General features: G+C 35.2%; 2 protein-coding genes and 1 long non-coding RNA gene across 3 annotated transcripts; all 3 read right to left on the bottom strand.

The window, feature by feature from the left end:
- Positions 1-3011: 3011 nt before the first annotated feature.
- On the bottom strand, positions 3012-5189 carry LOC131943571 (uncharacterized). Its single transcript, XR_009386907.1, has 3 exons — positions 5075-5189; positions 4549-4645; positions 3012-3113 (listed from the first exon to the last, which is right to left on the bottom strand). It is a non-coding gene; the product is annotated as an uncharacterized LOC131943571 (long non-coding RNA).
- A 1274-nt stretch (positions 5190-6463) lies between these two features.
- On the bottom strand, positions 6464-8480 carry LOC131943556 (uncharacterized). Its single transcript, XM_059303737.1, has 6 exons — positions 8467-8480; positions 8292-8329; positions 7473-7581; positions 7129-7260; positions 6610-6745; positions 6464-6475 (listed from the first exon to the last, which is right to left on the bottom strand). The coding sequence occupies exons 1-6, from the start codon at positions 8478-8480 to the stop codon at positions 6464-6466; spliced, it is 441 nt and encodes a 146-aa protein (XP_059159720.1).
- Positions 8481-9170: 690 nt separating this feature from the next.
- Positions 9171-17029, bottom strand: LOC131943587 (uncharacterized). Its single transcript, XM_059303797.1, has 13 exons — positions 16937-17029; positions 16050-16143; positions 15813-15887; positions 15453-15595; positions 14700-14737; positions 14346-14454; positions 14120-14251; positions 13190-13325; positions 11836-11952; positions 11061-11118; positions 10740-10904; positions 10071-10167; positions 9171-9592 (listed from the first exon to the last, which is right to left on the bottom strand). The coding sequence occupies exons 1-13, from the start codon at positions 17008-17010 to the stop codon at positions 9460-9462; spliced, it is 1371 nt and encodes a 456-aa protein (XP_059159780.1). The 5' UTR covers positions 17011-17029; the 3' UTR covers positions 9171-9459.
- Positions 17030-18820: the final 1791 nt, after the last annotated feature.

Genomic DNA, 18820 nt, shown 5'->3' with positions numbered 1-18820 from the left:
ACAGTTTTAAAATATATTTTTTAATATTATATTTACGTTTTAGTTTAAATCTCTATCCTAATTTTTAAAAATATTATATTTATGTTTTAGTTTAAAGCTCCATTCTTATTTTTTTTTAAAAATAGAACATATAACATTCCTTGGATTGAAAACAAAATTGAGTTTTCTTTACAACGCAACTCTTTTATATGATGTATTATCAATATGCTCGTTATCAATATAACTCGTTAAATTAGCCTTTACTGCAATTAACATTGACATTATGTTGTTATTTTATGTTATTGTACACATGTATTTATTGATTATAAATATCCAACTATACATCTCTCTTTAGCTCTCTCTCTCTCACTCACTCAAATTGTTTAACGGTGTGTTTGTATGTCTTATATGCATTACTTAGTTTATTGCGGGAGCGGGTATATTTATCATGGGGGTTGCTGAATGAGGTTAATTACTGAGATGGACTCTCTGAGAGCCATATTAGATTGAGCGATATTACAATTCATAAAATCTATCAATCGTTTATCAACTTCAATAATAGAGCGAGAGATTCGTGGGTGGGGGGGGGGGGGGGGGGGGGCTTAAGTTTAAGAAAAGGGGAGAGAGGCGGAGACTATGAATTAGACATGTTTCATACTTTATGTGAGGAGAGGGTGGTAGACTTGCTTAGTGTAGATGTCGAATAGATGTCTGATTGATAGACTTGCTTAGTGTAGATGTCCGAATAGATGCCTGATTAATAGACTTGCTTAGTGTAGATGTCCGAATAGATGCCTGATTGCAACTCAGAATAACGCTGATCGATTGCTGAATTCATAGTACAGAACCAGGGATAAAACAGAGGCGTAGCGACCTCTCCCGGCAATAGGGGACAAACTCACAATTAGCCCCCCCCCCCCCCCATATATTTTTTTGTTTATAATTCAAAACTGCAGTTAAAATGAGCGTTTACTTTTTTTCAATACTATTTTGGCGCCCCTGGGGTCGGCGCCCGGGGACAGATATACCCACCCACCCCTTTCGATAAGCCTCTGCTACACACGTCTACCAACCATCAAACTGACAGTCTGGGAGTGTTCAAATTCAGCTACGGATGTCCCAGCCCTGACGTATTTAAGAAAAAAGACACTTGTTTTTTTCTACGTTAAATTCTCCCTCCCCTTTACGTTTAAACCAGCTGTGATATGTGTCGCTTGTATCTCACTATCTCACATACGATTGACGACGTATGCTATTCTAACTTAGCCTAGTCCGCTTTTAGACAGATTTATTTCATCCCTATACATGAGACTAGGAGTAGATTTCACGTGGTTTTCTTGATTGTAGATAAAATCATTAACCTTAAGGTAACTGAGAGTATTATTCCTCAATTAGATTTACACAGCTATGTTTGAAGAATATACGGCTAAATACGACCATGTATTTTCTGAAAGAGTTATTAGAGAAACAAAAATCTACAGAATGTTTGACCTTTTAGCTTATTAAAATTTAGTATTGACAGCCCATCACACATAGACCTAATTAGTTAAGTATAATAAAAGAACTAATTCTAAAATATAACATTTTCGCCTTTCCACTTCTGTGATACAAATATTCAGCTATTATATTTTTATGCTTTGTATTGTTTGTCTATGTTTTTCTCTTGTAGAGAGTTGCAAAATTCTCAACTAATTACACATTATTCAATCTATTTATTTGTTTGGACTTGAAATTTCAAGTCTCTAGATAATTTCATCAGAGCAGCAATTACATCATCTTGATCGAAGAAATGCTTTATGTGCTAAATTGAATGTCACAAGTTTTTTAGAATAAAATAATTTATTTTTAAAACATTTATTTTTTGTACTTTTAGACAATAAAATTTACAGCACACACAACTTAAAAAACGTATCATTCTGTCAAATTGATTTAGTTTATAAGTTTCTTCTGTGGTCAATATTATCTAGTATTGAAAAACTTTACCGCCGAAGATAACTATCGGGAATTTAACAAAATCAAAGTAAAAAATAAACAAACGCGACTCTAAAATGTTGCGTATTATTGTTAAACTTAATGGCTGAAATTTAAAGTTTTATTTTGTGCTTTGTCTAAATAAAGTTAGTGTTAATTATATGGATCAGCACCTACATTACCATGTACTATCGTGTCTTATATTCAGTTGAACTTATGTAACACGTTGCTTTTAAAGCTCCGGTTGGTAAAACTCACCATTGACGAAACCAAAAAAGACACGAGTTTTAATTAATCTCGCTACAAGAAACAGAACACAAAGGAATATAGTAGTCAGGTCATTTGGTGAAATGAACAAGCGAAAATTGGAATGTCTAATTTACTAACTTTTTCCTTTCAATAAAGAATACTCATTTTATAAAATATTCATCGTAATTAAAGGGCTAACGCTTACTGATAAGTCCAAGCCAATGATAAAAGGATTTAATTGGAAGGTTTAAAATACATCCTAAGAGTAATGTCTCATGTCATTTCATTCCAAGGCTAGAATTTATGCACTACTAACGCCGAAATAAAGGGCAATGAAGTTGGAAATATTTGTTTAAAAAGCCCAATGCTTGTAGAATAAGTAGATCTGACGTTGTCTTCGTGGTTATGGCTTTCATACTCAATGTTAATTACGTTTTCGATTGAATAATTTTGACCACAAAAAGTGCTCTTAAGTTTAGGTTAGTGTTACAGAAATAAATGTTTTTAGTAATGGTAAATCTGATATCAAGATACACATTTCAGAAAAGCTGATATTTTAATGAATAAAATATATAGTCGATATAACAGTAGGCTGCTCAAATATTGATACACAGGATTTAGCATAATGTAATAGATTATGTTTCGTCTTAAAAGTGCGTAAAATTATATATATATATAAAACAAAGATCCAATTTGTTGACTGTTCCAATAAAGACTCCAATGACCCATACAGTGATGCGTCACCCGTATTAAAAGGCCAGTGATGACCATTCTGTCGACTGTTCTAGCCACGTCCACTAATCTTTTCCTGCTGCTCCTCACGATGGACAGGCCACGGGTCAACGGGTACAGCCACAGTGATGTTGAGTCGGTCAAGAACATCGTCAGGGACTGAACGCTTGCCAACAAACCCGCTGGAAGTGATCACAAAAAGTTTAAGGTGATGATTTATCAGTAACAAATTCACTGCTTTGTCTGACTAAGTACGGGTTATAAAAGCTACGATAAAGCTATACTGTACATCAGGGGTCTCCAAACTTTTCAGTCCGAGGGCCGCATTAACTATCAAATTTCAGTTCGGGGGCCAGTTTCTTCCAGGCATGTCTTTGATGTTTCTGGGCAAAGTTCCTCAGCCATCACCAACAAACGTTTTTTCCGAGGACAAAACGATCGCCGCGGGCCGGATGAGAGGACCTCGCGGGCCGCATCCGGCCCGCGGGCCGTAGTTTGGAGACCCCTGCTGTACATTAAATGATGCGTACATGCAGCTTTATATACATCCACTGTGCAGAAAACATATTTTTCTCTGAGGGGCAAACTATCTCAGTATAAGCTACTATCTCTGTATACTATAAGGTTTATAGCCTCCCATCTTCGTATATGTTACTAACTATCTCACTATAGGCTACTCTCTCTCTCTCTATATATATATAGGTTATTATCACTGTATAGGCTACTATCTCTGAATAGGCTACTAACTATCTTTGCATAGGCTACTTTCTCTGTATAGGCTACTATCTCTTTATAAGCTACTAACTGTCTCTGTATAGACTACAATCTCTGTATAGGCTACTACCTATCTCTGTATATCTCTTTATAGGCTACTATCTCTTAATTGGCTACTAACTTTCTCTGTTTAGGCTACTATCTCTGAATAGACTACTAGCTAAAAATATTCCAATTTGAAATAGAAAAGAGAAATATAACTAATATGGATTTATTTATATGACCTTAACTTTGATTTATTTAAAATTAAATTACCAATATATCGATATTCAACTGTAAATTCTATGTTTACAAGTACAAAATGCTATAACTTTACATACACAAAATGTTATACCTTTACATTCACAATATGTTATAACTTTACATGCACAGAAATGGCTATCCATTACAAGCAGTGAAAACCAAATGTCCGGTATTCAATTGTAAATTCTATATTTACATGCACAAAGTGGTATAACGTTACACGCACAAAATGTTATAACTTTACATGCACACAGTGGTATAACGTTACATGCACACAATTTTATAACTTTACATGCACAAAATGTTCTAACTTTACATGCACAAAATGTTCTAACTTTACATGCACAAAATGTTCTAACTTTACATGCACAAAATGTTCTAACTTTACATGCACACAATGTTCTAACTTTACATGCACAAAAATATCTATCCATTAGAAGCAGTGAAATCCAATTGTCGGAAATGAAAATTTCTCATCTGTCTATCAGCTGACAATGTACGCTACACAGGAATCTAAGACAAAGCTCACACAAAGATGCTGAGTCAGCACAAAATTCACACACGGATGCTGATTCAGCACAAAATTCACAAAAAACTTACCTGCAGTAGTGGCAGCAGAGTGTGTCTTTGTAGGTAGGGCATACCGCTGCCGGGGGGTGTTTCACGCAGTCCAGGGATCTGTCGCCGTACTCACAGCCTGCAGGGGAGGGTGTGGGGTGGGGGAAGCATGTTTATTAAACCGGTACCTCAGTCTGATATATAAGGCATTCTAATTCATCGCTTATGTTCCGCTGTATATACACTAGAGTTTACTGTCACGCTCAACAAAAAAAAAACATTATATATATATATATATATATATATATATATATATATATATATATATATATATATATATATATATATATATATATATATGTATATATATATATATATATATATATAAAGTTATTGACTTTTTGTGTTGGATAATCTGTTGTAATATCAAAAGCCATTTAGCACCTGATTTAGAACTTATCTCTGGCATCTTGAAATGGTCGAACAGTGACCAACGCCTCATGAGTCTTCTGCATGTCGTAACTCACGCCTCAGTTGAACCCTTTATTACACAGTCACAGTGACTCACCCACGCTGCCAGTGTAGTATTGCTTGCACGTGCCGCAGCACTGCTGTTGGATTAAAGTGACGTAACAGTTGACGTGATTGGCCTGGGTCAGGAACCCTGGGCAGCTTCCAATGTAGGGGACGGACGCTAGTTCCAGAGTTCTCTGGTCATTCCAGACACAGTTGGCTGTTCATGTGCATTGAATTAGGTTTTTTAGTTTTAGTAAACAGAAACATCAAGGTGTTACAATAAACTGTCGGGCGATAGCGGTAGAGAGCTACACTGCTAACCAGAAAGTCTCGAGATCGATTTCTTGTTCAAGTCAGTAAAAAACAAAACCTTTAGCCAACCCAACTCTGATGCGTACCTAACTCAGGTTAGAGAAAGTAAAGGCAGCTTTGCATAGTGCTGACCATATTCACCATTCATATTCCGAGATCAAGAAACATATGAACTCTACTTCATCTGCTCAACGGGTCGTAAAAAGGAATGTGTACTTTTACTTTACAATAAAACTATGTATATTTTATCATATCAACTAGTATTTTAACGACACACGTTCAAAGACTTATGTATTTTTAAGTTCTTCAACTTACATTCCAAGTTTTGTGTAGCTGGAGTAGAGTCCGGCTCGCATTTCCCTGAGTTGCATCTCTGTAAAAATACAATACATAATCCAATGTATTATGTTTGTGTTTAACCTAATAAGAATACCATTACTAATACATGGACATGCAGTCAGTTCTCGTCTTAGTATATTTGCTATTTTGATTGCACAGTTTATAATTATGATATGGTCTGCACGCTAATTCAATATTCGACTGAAATTACTTTATATAATTCATTATTGAAACAACTGTCTGTCCCTTTTGATATATATAGCGTTAACGCTCTCCAAGTTGATAGGTAAACATATGTATTCCTTATTTTTTTTACTTCTCAATTAATTAGTTTTTTTTATTGTAGTCTATTGCTTATGTCCAGTTGTCAATTATCTTTAGTTTTTAACATTTGCAGTGTTTCAGTATAATTATATTGCACTGTTGTGTTTGTTTGTGTTGATTAATTATTTTCTAGCGTTTAGCTACTAACTGTATTCTGTTTATTCTACAAACGCTTCGCCGTGACGAATATTTCTAAGTCGTTTATAGACTTTCAATAACTGTTTTAAAGGTGGTTTGTAGTGGAGTAGGCTTTATATAACTGTTGTATAGGTGGTTGTTACCTTTTGTTTGTCGCATGGCATTCCGTCAGACGGGTAGACGCCATCGCAGGTCATGGTACCAGGTACACGGCAGTAGATCTCTGAGCAGACGGCGTCACCATTCAGTGGGCTCAGGGTCTGTGGACGTAACAAATAATTTGCTGTTTTAAAATTGACCACGTACGCTTTGTGAAAAACAAACACATTCACAATAATATCTAATATCATAAAATTAAAAAACATTCATGTTCGTGGTAAATACGTATTAATATAATACATATGATTATAGTTATTTAAAAACAAAATGTAATATGAAGACAATGTTTAGTGTAGTTTTAAAGGCCCTGATTACCCGGCAGAATGACGTCTGAGTGGTGCCCAGTGCCCTCTGGCAGACAATGTCAGGGATAAGCTCATCACCTGTGTAGGTACCGTAGGAGACGTTCAGTCTGGTGGACTGGCTGTCGGTGGTTAGCAGGCAGTTGGGGCTGTGGACGGGAGGAATCAAAGTTAGTGCTGTGTAACTATGGTAGAGGGTTGGTGGTTACTGTTGTGGTACTATCAGAGTTTCTTCCAGGCATCTCTTCGGGGGCCTCCTCCCCCCCCACCCCCGAAGAAAGTCCTCCACCCCCCTAAAAATGGAATTTATATAGAAAATATATACTTTTAACAGTGTCCGCCCCTCCCCCTACCAGAAAATGTGCCTCCCCCCTCCACGGAGAATAAAGTCTGGAAGAAACACTGGGTACTATGGTAGAGGGTTGGCTGTTAGTTCTGTATATATGAGTGTTTTATTACATGGAGGTTATTTGATATAATATACAAACAACTTCCACCTGAAGCAGACGATGACATTAGTACTGAGAATTACCTGAGCTGATTAATGAACAGGATGATGTAGGCAGCGGTAGTGCTGGAGTAGCTCCAACGGTTGGTCAGTGAGGGGTAGCTGTAGGGCGACATGATGTAGGTGGAGTTGGCGTCGTCGTTACTGGCGCCTAGTCTGTGGAAGTACACTTAGTTTAAGTGTATCAATACGACGAGTACAATCTTAGCAACGGCGGGTATTAGCTGCTAAAGGCGATTAGTTAAAATCAGCCACGTGTTAAAGAAACTTGAACGTGCTAAGTGTCATAGATATACACTCGCAAGTCTAAGGGCGGCGATGGAAATGTGTGCTCATGTGAGTTGACCAAACTGTTATAAGTTACTTACGCAAACCCAAGAGCGTGCGCCAGAGACGTGACGTCACGGTAAGTTCCCTGGAACTCTGCGATGGTCAAGGCGGTCAGACTGTCACAGATAGAGCCAAAGTTGGTGAAACCTAATAGAAATACGGAGTCATTAGTTAGCGACGTCCATGATTTATTTTAAAAATTTACCACCCATATATATATATATATATAATATATATATTTTTTTTTTTTAATTTACCACCCATATATATATATATATATATATATATATATATATATATATATATATATATATTTTTTTTTTTTTTTTTTTTAAATTTACCACCCATATATATATATATATATATATATATATATATATATATATATATATATATATATATATATATATATATATATATATATATATATATATATATATATATATATATATATATATAACGTCAGGGGTTGACTTGGGTGTCGGTCTACCGTGGGAAAATTCCGATGGGCTTCCAGTAAAAAAAATCTAGCTGTAATAGTTTTTGTGTGGGTTTTTTTTTTAATTTTTAAAACTAATATTTCGATATTTCTACCAAGGCGTAAAATTCAGGCATTGATGAAATAAATACGCAATGGGTATTTCAATCATAGATAGGAGCCTCATTTAAAATTTCTCAGTCCAATTGGACAGCGTAAATCCACCATTGTGAATGGGCTTGTATAGAAACGAGAATTTCTATGTAAGTCATTACAATAGCGTGTACTTGCTTCCTTATGCGACATCTTTCTGGTTTTTGGCTTGTTTCGAAAATATGGATCATTGCCTTAAAAATTAAAAACAAATTACATTACTTACTGATTTCGTTAACACCACTATCTCCATATACATTGGATCTAAAAAAATAAAGTTTGAACAACTATAATTGAATTGTTACCTATTAGTTTTTAGAACTGTGATGCTGCTTGTTAAATTATTGTGATTTAAAAAATGAGGTTACTCCCCCTTCTTATACCGTGGTCAGCTTTCAGACAAGAAACCAGCCATCCGTGACAAACTGCTCACCGTGGTAGGATAATACCTGATAGTGTTATTCTTTAATTATTATTTATTCATGTATTAATGAGATTTTTTTATTGTTAATGAGTAATTACGTATTTATTTATTATCGAAAATATTATGTTATTGCATTGTCGTCACAACTGAGTTATTAGATTTACATTAAACCCAAAAGTAGAGGCGGCTGGGTATAATACTGAAAACACAAATTCTTCTTAAAATGTTGTTGTTAAGAAAATAAAGTTTAAAGTCGAACGTTTATGTCTAAAATAAAGTTTAATTTTAATATGTAACAAAGTAAAGTTAAAGCTCGAACGTTCATAGTTGGGATTTTGTTTATTTGTCTGTGTCTCGTGGAGACAAGTTGTTAAATGTAGTGATTATAAAATCCAATGTTCAATTTACTACATTACATGTAAGTGTCCCATAAGAACCCCCTCACAGAAATTAATTCAGCAAGAATTAAAATTTGTAAAAAAAGAAGCTTTTAATAGAGCCTATTAAGCATGGTATGAAATGCAACATTCACTAAACAATTGAGTAGGTTTAATTATTAAAAGTATTACAAAATATATAATTATAAAATTACATGTCGATAAAAGAAAAAAAAACAACAACCTTAAACTATCTCAAGAGGTTTTTTTTATGTTGAAATGATAAAAAATGGCTTTCTCATTTCATTGTTGTTAAATTCAGAATAAGTCACATACATACATTAAATGTAATAATACTCTATTTATACATCTAAGTATTGTGATTAATTTTAATTCAGAAAAAAGAAGCTATTTTAAAAAGCACATTTTATTTCAATACTTTTCATTAAAAAAAGCTACACTATGCGATCTTTACTATACTACAACACTACATACTGAGGTTAAAAGAGAGATACATTTTGTATTTAGCCACGAATGGACAGATAATTCATTTCCACTAATGACCATTTTTAATTAGGTCCACTAACGACCATCTAATGAGGTCCACTGATCCTGTCCTTATGCTCTTGTCCTATGACTCCCCGTGGGTTGACCGGTGGGGTGATGGTGATGTTTACTCGTGGCTGACCGATACCGTCAAGGATAGAACGCTTGCCCATATAGCCACTGGTAGAGTAAATACAAGTTGATAGGATCATTTACAATCATCGGGTTATATATTATATATATATATATATATATATATATATATATATATATATATATATATATATATATATATATATATATATATATACATGTATATATATAGGCTACATATATAATATATACATGTATCATATATATATATATATATATATATATATATATATATATATATATATATATATATATATATATCACTGCAAATGAACTAAATATATTGCACGATTTGTTGACTACATGAATGTAGAAGAGCAAACTGAGCAGGATAAACACTGTTTCAGCTACGATCTAACCCATTACACTAGACTTCAATATCTAGTTTCAAAGACAAGCCTCACTTAACCGACATAAAAGCTGGATAACAAGTTCACAATACACACATAAGTACAGACATACACGAAACATGTTTACAGACAAGGGAATGAATCAGTAGACTTACTAGCAGTAGCCACAGCAGAGAGTGTTCCCGTAATAAGGGCAGACTGAAGCTTTGGTGTATTTCGTGCAGTCCAGGGACTTGTCGCCGTACTCACATCCTGGATGGGGAAGTCGAGTTATTAGACACGGTGGACATTATAATCGTGATGTTTTATATTAGCATGTGCTTTATATTAGTAAAAATAAAAATTCTCATCGCAGCATTAACACTTGTGATATTTTATATTATCATGTCATATATATATATATATAGATGTATATATATATATATATATATATATATATATATATATATATATATATATATATATATATATATATATATATATATACGTATATATATATATATATATATATATATATATATATATATATATATATATATATATATATATATATATATATATATATATATATATATATATATATATATATAGAGAGAGAGAGAGAGAGAGAGAGAGAGAGAGAGAGAGAGATGTATATATATATATATATATATATATATATATATAAACCTTTGAGATTAACACATAAGTATGATATGATTAAAACCTAACCTAAACCCATCAAACAACGACTCACCAACACGTCCAGTGTAGTATAAAACCCATCAAACAACGACTCACCAACACGTCCAGTGTAGTATAAAACCCATCAAACAACGACTCACCAACACGTCCAGTGTAGTATTGCTTACACGTGCCGCAGCACTGCTGTTGTAGTGATGTGACGTAACAGTTGATGGGTTTGTAGAGGGCAACGAACCCTGGGCAGCTTCCAATATAGGGGACGGACGGTAGTTCCAGAGTGGTCTGATCACCCCACACACAGTTGGCTGTACAGGTAGAAAGATACAGGTGTTAAATAGTCATTTTAAACAGTAAATAGAATCTGCAGATAGAGGCCGAATAACTAGCTACACAATATACTACATTTTTTTCAAGCTTCGCTGTCCAAGTTTTCAGATTACGTGACAATTTTCTTTACTTACGGTCAAGGTTTTGTGTAGCTGCAGTAGAGTCGGGCTGGCATGTGCCCGAGTTACATCTCTGTAATAAAAGAGCATTAAAGTTTATTATAAAGTGACGAATTGCTTTGTAATAATTTGCCTTAGTTAGACAAATGAGTAAACTAACCCAAATATCATTAATCATTAATAGTTAGCAGCCTCAAATAACACATGTTTAAAAACACACCTGTTAGTTTCAATGAGAATGTTTGGCAAGTAAAATTTTAAAAATATAATTAATGAAAATAATATATCAAGTGTCAAAGGTAGAATATTAAAATGAAGTTTTTTTTTTTTAAATATCAGAGTTTATGAAATTTGGTTATGTGTACTATCGCTGGGTTTCTGTAGTTGAAGTTTTAAACAAAACGCTTTAAAAACTGTTTGTGATTATTCAAAACCGTTCAACTAAATTTAACTTTTTGTTTAAAGAGCCCAAGGTTTGAGAAAAACTGTAAAAATGGACAGGTCAGCTAATGAGTTATAATAGGTTCCAATATTTCCACAAGTAGAATTCTCTATTTTTTTTTAAGTAGGGGGTTGGGGTGGAGGTTGAATACTAGTTTATAAATAGATACAAATAGCCTTACCGTGAAGTTAATACTAATCTCTGACTTTAGCACTAAACATGTGATGACAATGAGACTAACAACCAAACACACCTATTCTATGAAGTCTTGTGTTGGACTACAGTAAAACCACTACTCCACTTACGCTGATGTTGTTACATGAAGACAAACGTAAAGGTGAAAATTACCTTTTGTCTGTTACACGGGGTGCCATCAGAGGGAAAGATGGCGGTGCAGGTCAGGGTACCAGGTACGCGGCAGTAGATCTGAGAGCAGACGGCGTCACCGTTCAGTGGGCTCAGGGTCTGTGGGGGTAATGAAAGGTCAGAGTTCATTGAGGGTCTGTGGAGGTAATGAAAGGTCAGAGTTCATAGAGGATCTGTGGGGGTAATACAAGGTCAGAGTTCATAGAGGGTCTGTGGGGGTAATGAAAGGTCAGAGTTCATTGAGGATCTGTGGACTAATGAAAGGTCAGAGTTCATAGAGGGTCTGTGGAGGTAATGAAAGGTCAGAGTTCATAGAGGGTCTGTGGGGGTAATGAAAGGTCAGAGTTCATAGAGGGTCTGTGGGGGTAATGAAAGGTCAGAGTTCATAGAGGGTCTGTGGAGGTAATGAAAGGTCAGAGTTCATAGAGGGTCTGTGGAGGTAATGAAAGGTCAGAGTTCATAGAGGGTCTGTGGGGGTAATGAAAGGTCAGAGTTCATAGAGGGTCTGTGGAGGTAATGAAAGGTTATAGTTCATAGAGGGTCTGTGGAGGTAATGAAAGGTCAGAGTTCATAGAGGGTCTGTGGAGGTAATGAAAGGTCATAGTTCATAGAGGGTCTGTGGGGGTAATACAAGGTCAGAGTTCATAGAGGGTCTGTGGAGGTAATGAAAGGTCAGAGTTCATAGAGGGTCTGTGGAGGTAATGAAAGGTCAGAGTTCATAGAGGGTCTGTGGAGTAATGAAAGGTCAGAGTTCATAGAGGGTCTGTGGAGGTAATACAAGGTCAGAGTTCATAGAGGGTCTGTGGAGGTAATGAAAGGTCAGAGTTCATAGAGGGTCTGTGGAGGTAATGAAAGGTCAGAGTTCATAGAGGGTCTGTGGAGTAATGAAAGGTCAGAGTTCATAGAGGGTCTGTGGGGGTAATGAAAGGTCAGAGTTCGCTGATTGACTGCAGAGGTCAAAATTTATTTAGAATATGTAGAGGTGGTAAAAGGTCAAAGTTCATTGAGGATCTGTAAAGGTAGTAAATTGTCAACGCATATTGAGGATCTGTAGAGGTAGTAAAACGTCAACATTCACTGAAGGTGTGTGGTGGCAATGAAATACTGAAAAATCACTCATTGTGTGCGGTCTAAAAGCATTGTCAGCGATCAACAAAATGTAATTTGCCCGATTGTTTAATTAAGAAAAGCTATAGTAGTCTCGTTGTTGCCACCTATGGTGAAAACTAATAACAGTTTCAAATGTGATGTATTTATTTCACGTGCATGTATAATCATTATGAAGAGTTTAGAACATGATACGTAGTAAAAAAAAAAGAAGTAACAGTGTATTCACCCGGCAGAAGGACGTCTGTTTAGTCCCCAGAGCCCTCTGGCAGACGATGTCAGGGTTGAGCTCATCACCTGTGTAGGTACCGTAGGAGACGGTCAGTCTGGTGGACTGGCTGTTGGTGGTTAGCAGGCAGTTGGGGCTGTGGAGGGAAGGGTGGCGGTTAGTTCTGTGTAACTATGGTGATGGGTGGGGGGGGGGAGGGGGATTAAGTGTAGCTGAATGGGTTCTAGTGTTGTCATATTATGATGTCTAGAAGTGACTGTGGGGTTTTATGATGCGGTATTAAGATGGTTGGTGGTATTTATGATCAGAGTTTCTTCCAGGCATCTCTTCGGGGGAGGGGGGGGCTAAGCCCCCCCGAAAAAAAATTTTTTACCGCCCCCTCGAACGAAATGAAATTTATATAATTTATATAGAAAATATATACTTTTAACAGTGCCCGCCCCCCCCCCCCCCCGAAGAAAGTCTACCGCCCCACCCCCCCCCCCGAAAATTTCAAGTGCCCCCCTGAGAAAAAAGTCTGGAAGAAACACTGTTTATGATATGGTACTATGGTGGCTGGGTGGCAGTGAAGTTGGTGGCTGACCAAAGAAGAACTTCATGTAAGCTGCTGAGAATCTATGTTGGAGGGTTTATTGATGTAATTCTATAGTGAAGGGTTGGAGTTTAAAGCTGTGAATCTATTATGGAGGTTTGTGTTTAGTGATGTTATTCAATGATGGTGAGTTGGGGTTTATTGCTGTGAATCTATTATGGAGGTTTGAAGTTGAGTGATTTGATTCTACAGTGGAGGGTTTGTATTTAGTGATTTTATTCAATGATGGAGAGTTGGGGTTTTAGAGCTGTGATAATATAGTGAAGGTTGGTGTTTATTAATACTATTTTAGAGGGTTGGGTTTAGCCACCGTGAAGCGTTAAAATCCCGCCACTTACGAGAGCTGGCTAAAGAACAGCTTCATGTAGGCTGCTGTGATGCCTGAATAGCTCCAACGTTTTGGCTGTGTTGCGTAGTTGTAGGGCGACATGATGTAGGTAGATGTGGCGTCGTCGTTGTTGGCACCCAACCTATTAAATATACATATTTATTTACGTACAAATGGTATAAAAATTACTTAAGAATATGCACCTTATATATTATTTGTAACATTGGCGTACGTACATGAAGCCAATAGCGTGGGCAAGAGAAACAACGTCACGGTATGTTCCCTGGAACTCTGCTATAGACACACCGGACACTCCGTTACACACGGAGCCAATGTTGGTGTTACCTGGGGTGTAAAATTAAAACTGAACATTACAACGATATTTACATTCATGAATGTTCATTGAGTGCGTGTAGATTGGTATTCGCGGGTTGGCAGTGTTAGCGTCTTTGTATGCGTGTAAGTATAAAGATGTGTTTGAATGAGTATGTGTCTATATTTGTGAATTTTTATTCTTAATGCGAAGACAGTTTTAAAATACACTCAAAAATAATGGAGATGTGTGTTTAACATAAGGAAACACGACTTACTAGACTCAGTAGAACCACCAGTGCCATAAAGGTCCGCTCTAAAAGAATAGTTAATTTATGACGTTTCATTCATTAATTTTATTTTGATTAGTGATATTTTATTTTAGTAAAAAAAGATAACATACAAAAATGTCTAAATGTCTACCTTACATTTAGATATACATGGATCATGATGCAAATTGCTTTTTAGTGATTATATTTCAATGCAAGTTCTTAAGGACCATTCATTTATGATATCACCAGTTTTTGGTCAATAAGTTCTCCGTCTTTCACATTATCATCTGTTATTACAAAATCTTATGCCCCCCCCCACCCCCTCTGCTTAAAGTGATTTGTCAACCCAATCCACCCTCTACCTTCGCAAGTGAAATTTTATTTTTAAAATTATTTTTGGGTAGTCGAAGACTATGGAAGCACATTCAGAAAAAAAAGTGCATACAGCATAACAAATTGACATGTTATACTTTATTATGTTGAAGAAAATACCCTCTAATATTACAATTCAGAATGCAGGTACTTAACTATGCTAAAAAATACCCTCACCAATTACAATTAATAACAAAGAATTTAAAAAAATGCAACTAAAAATTGTGACGTCATAATTTTTGTTCCCTCCCACTTAGTCACATATTTTTACAAATATCCGTAGCCCACTCCTTTCAGTATGTGAGACGTCACTTCAGAACGCCATCACAACCAAAACAGAAGATCTTAATTTGCGCACCAATACACGCACTAACGTAGTGTACTTACCCAGTAAGCAGCAGAGCGAAATCGTAGCTGTAGGTGGTAAAGGCGGAAGTCTGGAGAAGCCAGTTCTGGAAGGTGATTTTACCAGAGGCGCTGTTGACGGTGTTGGTGGTGCCAGCCATGTAGGTGGTGAGTACGTTAGTCGTCTGTCGAATTATAGAAACATATTTAGACTGAAAACTTAGAACCAGTAAAGTAGTGCCCAATACTAATATAAGACATAAGTAAAATTGAACATTTTTACGCATTAGTTCTGTACAATAAAATGATTTCATAAATTGATTTAAGAAAGTAAATGATGAAACAGTAGAGCATTGCATGAATGTTGAGGTACGATAAGTAAAAAGCATCAAGGGACATTACCAGAAAGTCAAGTTTACGTAAACGTAGGTCAACGTTTACTCCATAGAGACTCAAGGTAGACAACAACTTGTTCACCTTAAATTAAAAAAAATAAATAAAATAAATAAATAAATAAATATATTTATATATATATATATATATATATATATATATATATATATATATATATATAATGGTGTATGTGTGTGTGTGTGTGTAAGTATGTTTTAAATACTATATTACAACGCTTAGCCATACCTCAGCCAAGGCATATTGCACATCTTTGCTAATGTTGTCTTGAGCCAATTGTCTTTTGTTTCCAGTATATGTCGTCGGCACGTAGTTCATGTAGCTGATCAATATAAGATTAAACAAAAAATGGTAGATGTAAGAAAACTTTGCACCAACAATTGTATTTGTGTAAGACTCCTAACAAGTTCGGTTTATTAAGATCTTCGTAGGCACTCGGTACTTTCCGCGTTCCTAGGCATTGATCCGTACTACAGGTCATGTAAATGTAAATCAGGCGGACAATTTTTAATTAAGTCAAAAAGTGTTTTTTTTTCTTTTTTATTTTTCTTTTTCACTCATTCGTTTTCTGATTTTTGTAGGCCCTAAAGTTCGTATGCTCTAGTCATAAAGTATATTACGCCTAACAATTAAGACGGTCTGGATCTTGGGTTAATGAGTACGAGTCTTTGTTACATGAAACATACACTTTAAATGTAAAGGGCAAACAACTTTGTGGGCTATTCATGCAAGCGGAAAAGAGATTGAGACAAAAGACCGACATAGACAAAAAGCCGACATGAACAAAAGACAGACAGAATCTAAATCCTATATGGATATCAGACCGAAATATGTAAGTCTGACATAAAGCCTGCAGATGTAATTAAACAACGAACTTAACAATTGTATACCTTAAAGAAGGTTAATTTTAATCTAAAATTATATTTTCTTCCATTATGGTGAAGATAAGGCCGGTATACACGACGATGATAGTCCGCAATGTAAAGAATGGATTCTTACTAACATATTTAGAAAATAGTCGTGTACGACAAGGTTGCATCTGAAGACGATTGTTATAAAATTGGGGTATAATTTGCAATGTGTAAATTTTATTTTAAGAAAATAATTGTGCTTACGTTGTTGTTATTTTGTTTTCAACCGCCACATACACCTCCACAACATAGGACTGAGCTGAAATTGTATACATCATTTAAATTACATCAAATTATACGCAGGTGAACAGTGTCTAAAATATGATATAAAATTAAATAATTTTAGTGCTCTTTTTTAAAATTACACAAATAACTTTATAGATAGTGCAAACTCTATTAAATATTTTAGAAAATACAATTATAAATATAATATTTTCAAAGGGAACACAACAATTTACTACAGTTTCACTTAATTAGATAATAATCAAATGCATGACTATCAAAGGCACTTGCCATTTGTACTGTGAAGTACAACACACAAAACAGCAGCCAGTGATACAACAATGCGCATCATTCTCGTTTGGAAGTTGGATACTGAAATTAAAAAATATAATAAATTATAGACTACTATTTAAATAACTATAAAGAAAAGCGTGGGTTACTTTAGTATCTATTGGATACCTTTACTAATGTTAAGGAAGACACCCACGCTTTTCTTTATAGTTATTTAAATAGTAGTCTATAATTTATTTTCTACTTTTTAGTGCATCATTACATAAAAGCTTGTTATTAAAACGTTTTTTATGATTTTTTTTTCAGTACTTTACATGTTTTATTTACAATAGAGTTACATGACTAAAAACCATTGCGCGCCTACTGAACATCACGTTCAGTAGGCGCGCAATGGTTTTTGAACGCAGCCATTACGTGGTCGTGATGGCGCAGCTATTGATGACGCGTGTGGTGTGGTTGGCTAGACATGCCTACTAATTCGGTCCAAATTTTAATTAATTCATAAAAAATCAATTAGGCATCCAATTAAGTCAAATTTAGTTTCAGATTGCATTGTCTTCATGTCTTGACCCACGTGCCAACTGTGAATCGTGTCGGTCAAGTAGAACTGTCCGAATTTTCACTCCTGCGTTTCCGTCTAGACTGACGACTGACGACTTACGACAGACAGAGGAAGTGAGTTAAATAAAAGCTTGTAAAAATATATAGAATTTTGATTGCATTTCAAGATACCATTTAGCACATTAAAATACATTCTAGACAAAACTAGGTGATGCAAAAATACGTTGACGTTAAATATTTCTCTATTTATATAAGCATACAAATACAGTTAGTTGATCCTGAAATAAATTCATTAACACCAATACAAAAATTTAAACGTTAGGATTCAAAGAATTAAAAACTGTTGATGCAAAAAACGCACAGTAAACAACATAAATAATAATAAAATTGAATGTTATATATGATACACTTATATATATATATATATATATATATATATATATATATATATATATATATATATATATATATAATTATGGTATGTTACCAATAAGATTGCAAGCAAATGTGTTGAACAGCTCTGCTGCACCGGGTACCTGACACTGAATACTGGCCAACTTATATACAGAGTATTGAGGAAGTTACCCCTCGTGGGAAACTACGTAATATTTTTTTTGTTGTAATTAATCTTTTTGATTTGCGAATTTAAGATTTGATTGGTCCTACGTTCGACCAATCATATAGGGTTTATCATGGACTTGAAGAATGTCTGTGAAAATGCCCATTTATGGAGCTACATTTTTTAATATAAATAACGCCATCCATGCAAGGTAGCTTAGGTCTTTTAGATCACAGGACACTGGGGAATTTCCCAATTAGGTGGGTAGGTTGGGGGGTTCAGATTTAGCCCAGCATTTTGTGAAGGGCAAATGAAAAAGTTAAAGTTTAACTGAACATATTATGGGACAATGTGGTCAGTTTTACGGCTAGCTTTATTTTCATTTATCTAACGTGAGTCAGGTACCCATTAATTACGTGGACACAGCCAGTGGCGTTGGCAAGGGAGAGAGGGGT

This window comes from Physella acuta, unplaced genomic scaffold (genome assembly GCF_028476545.2).
Source record: "Physella acuta isolate Inbredline_101_S28 unplaced genomic scaffold, ASM2847654v3 ptg000462l, whole genome shotgun sequence".
NCBI lineage: Eukaryota > Metazoa > Mollusca > Gastropoda > Physidae > Physella > Physella acuta.
Note: the sequence above shows the minus strand (reverse complement) of the source record. Positions and strands in the feature narration are given on the sequence as shown.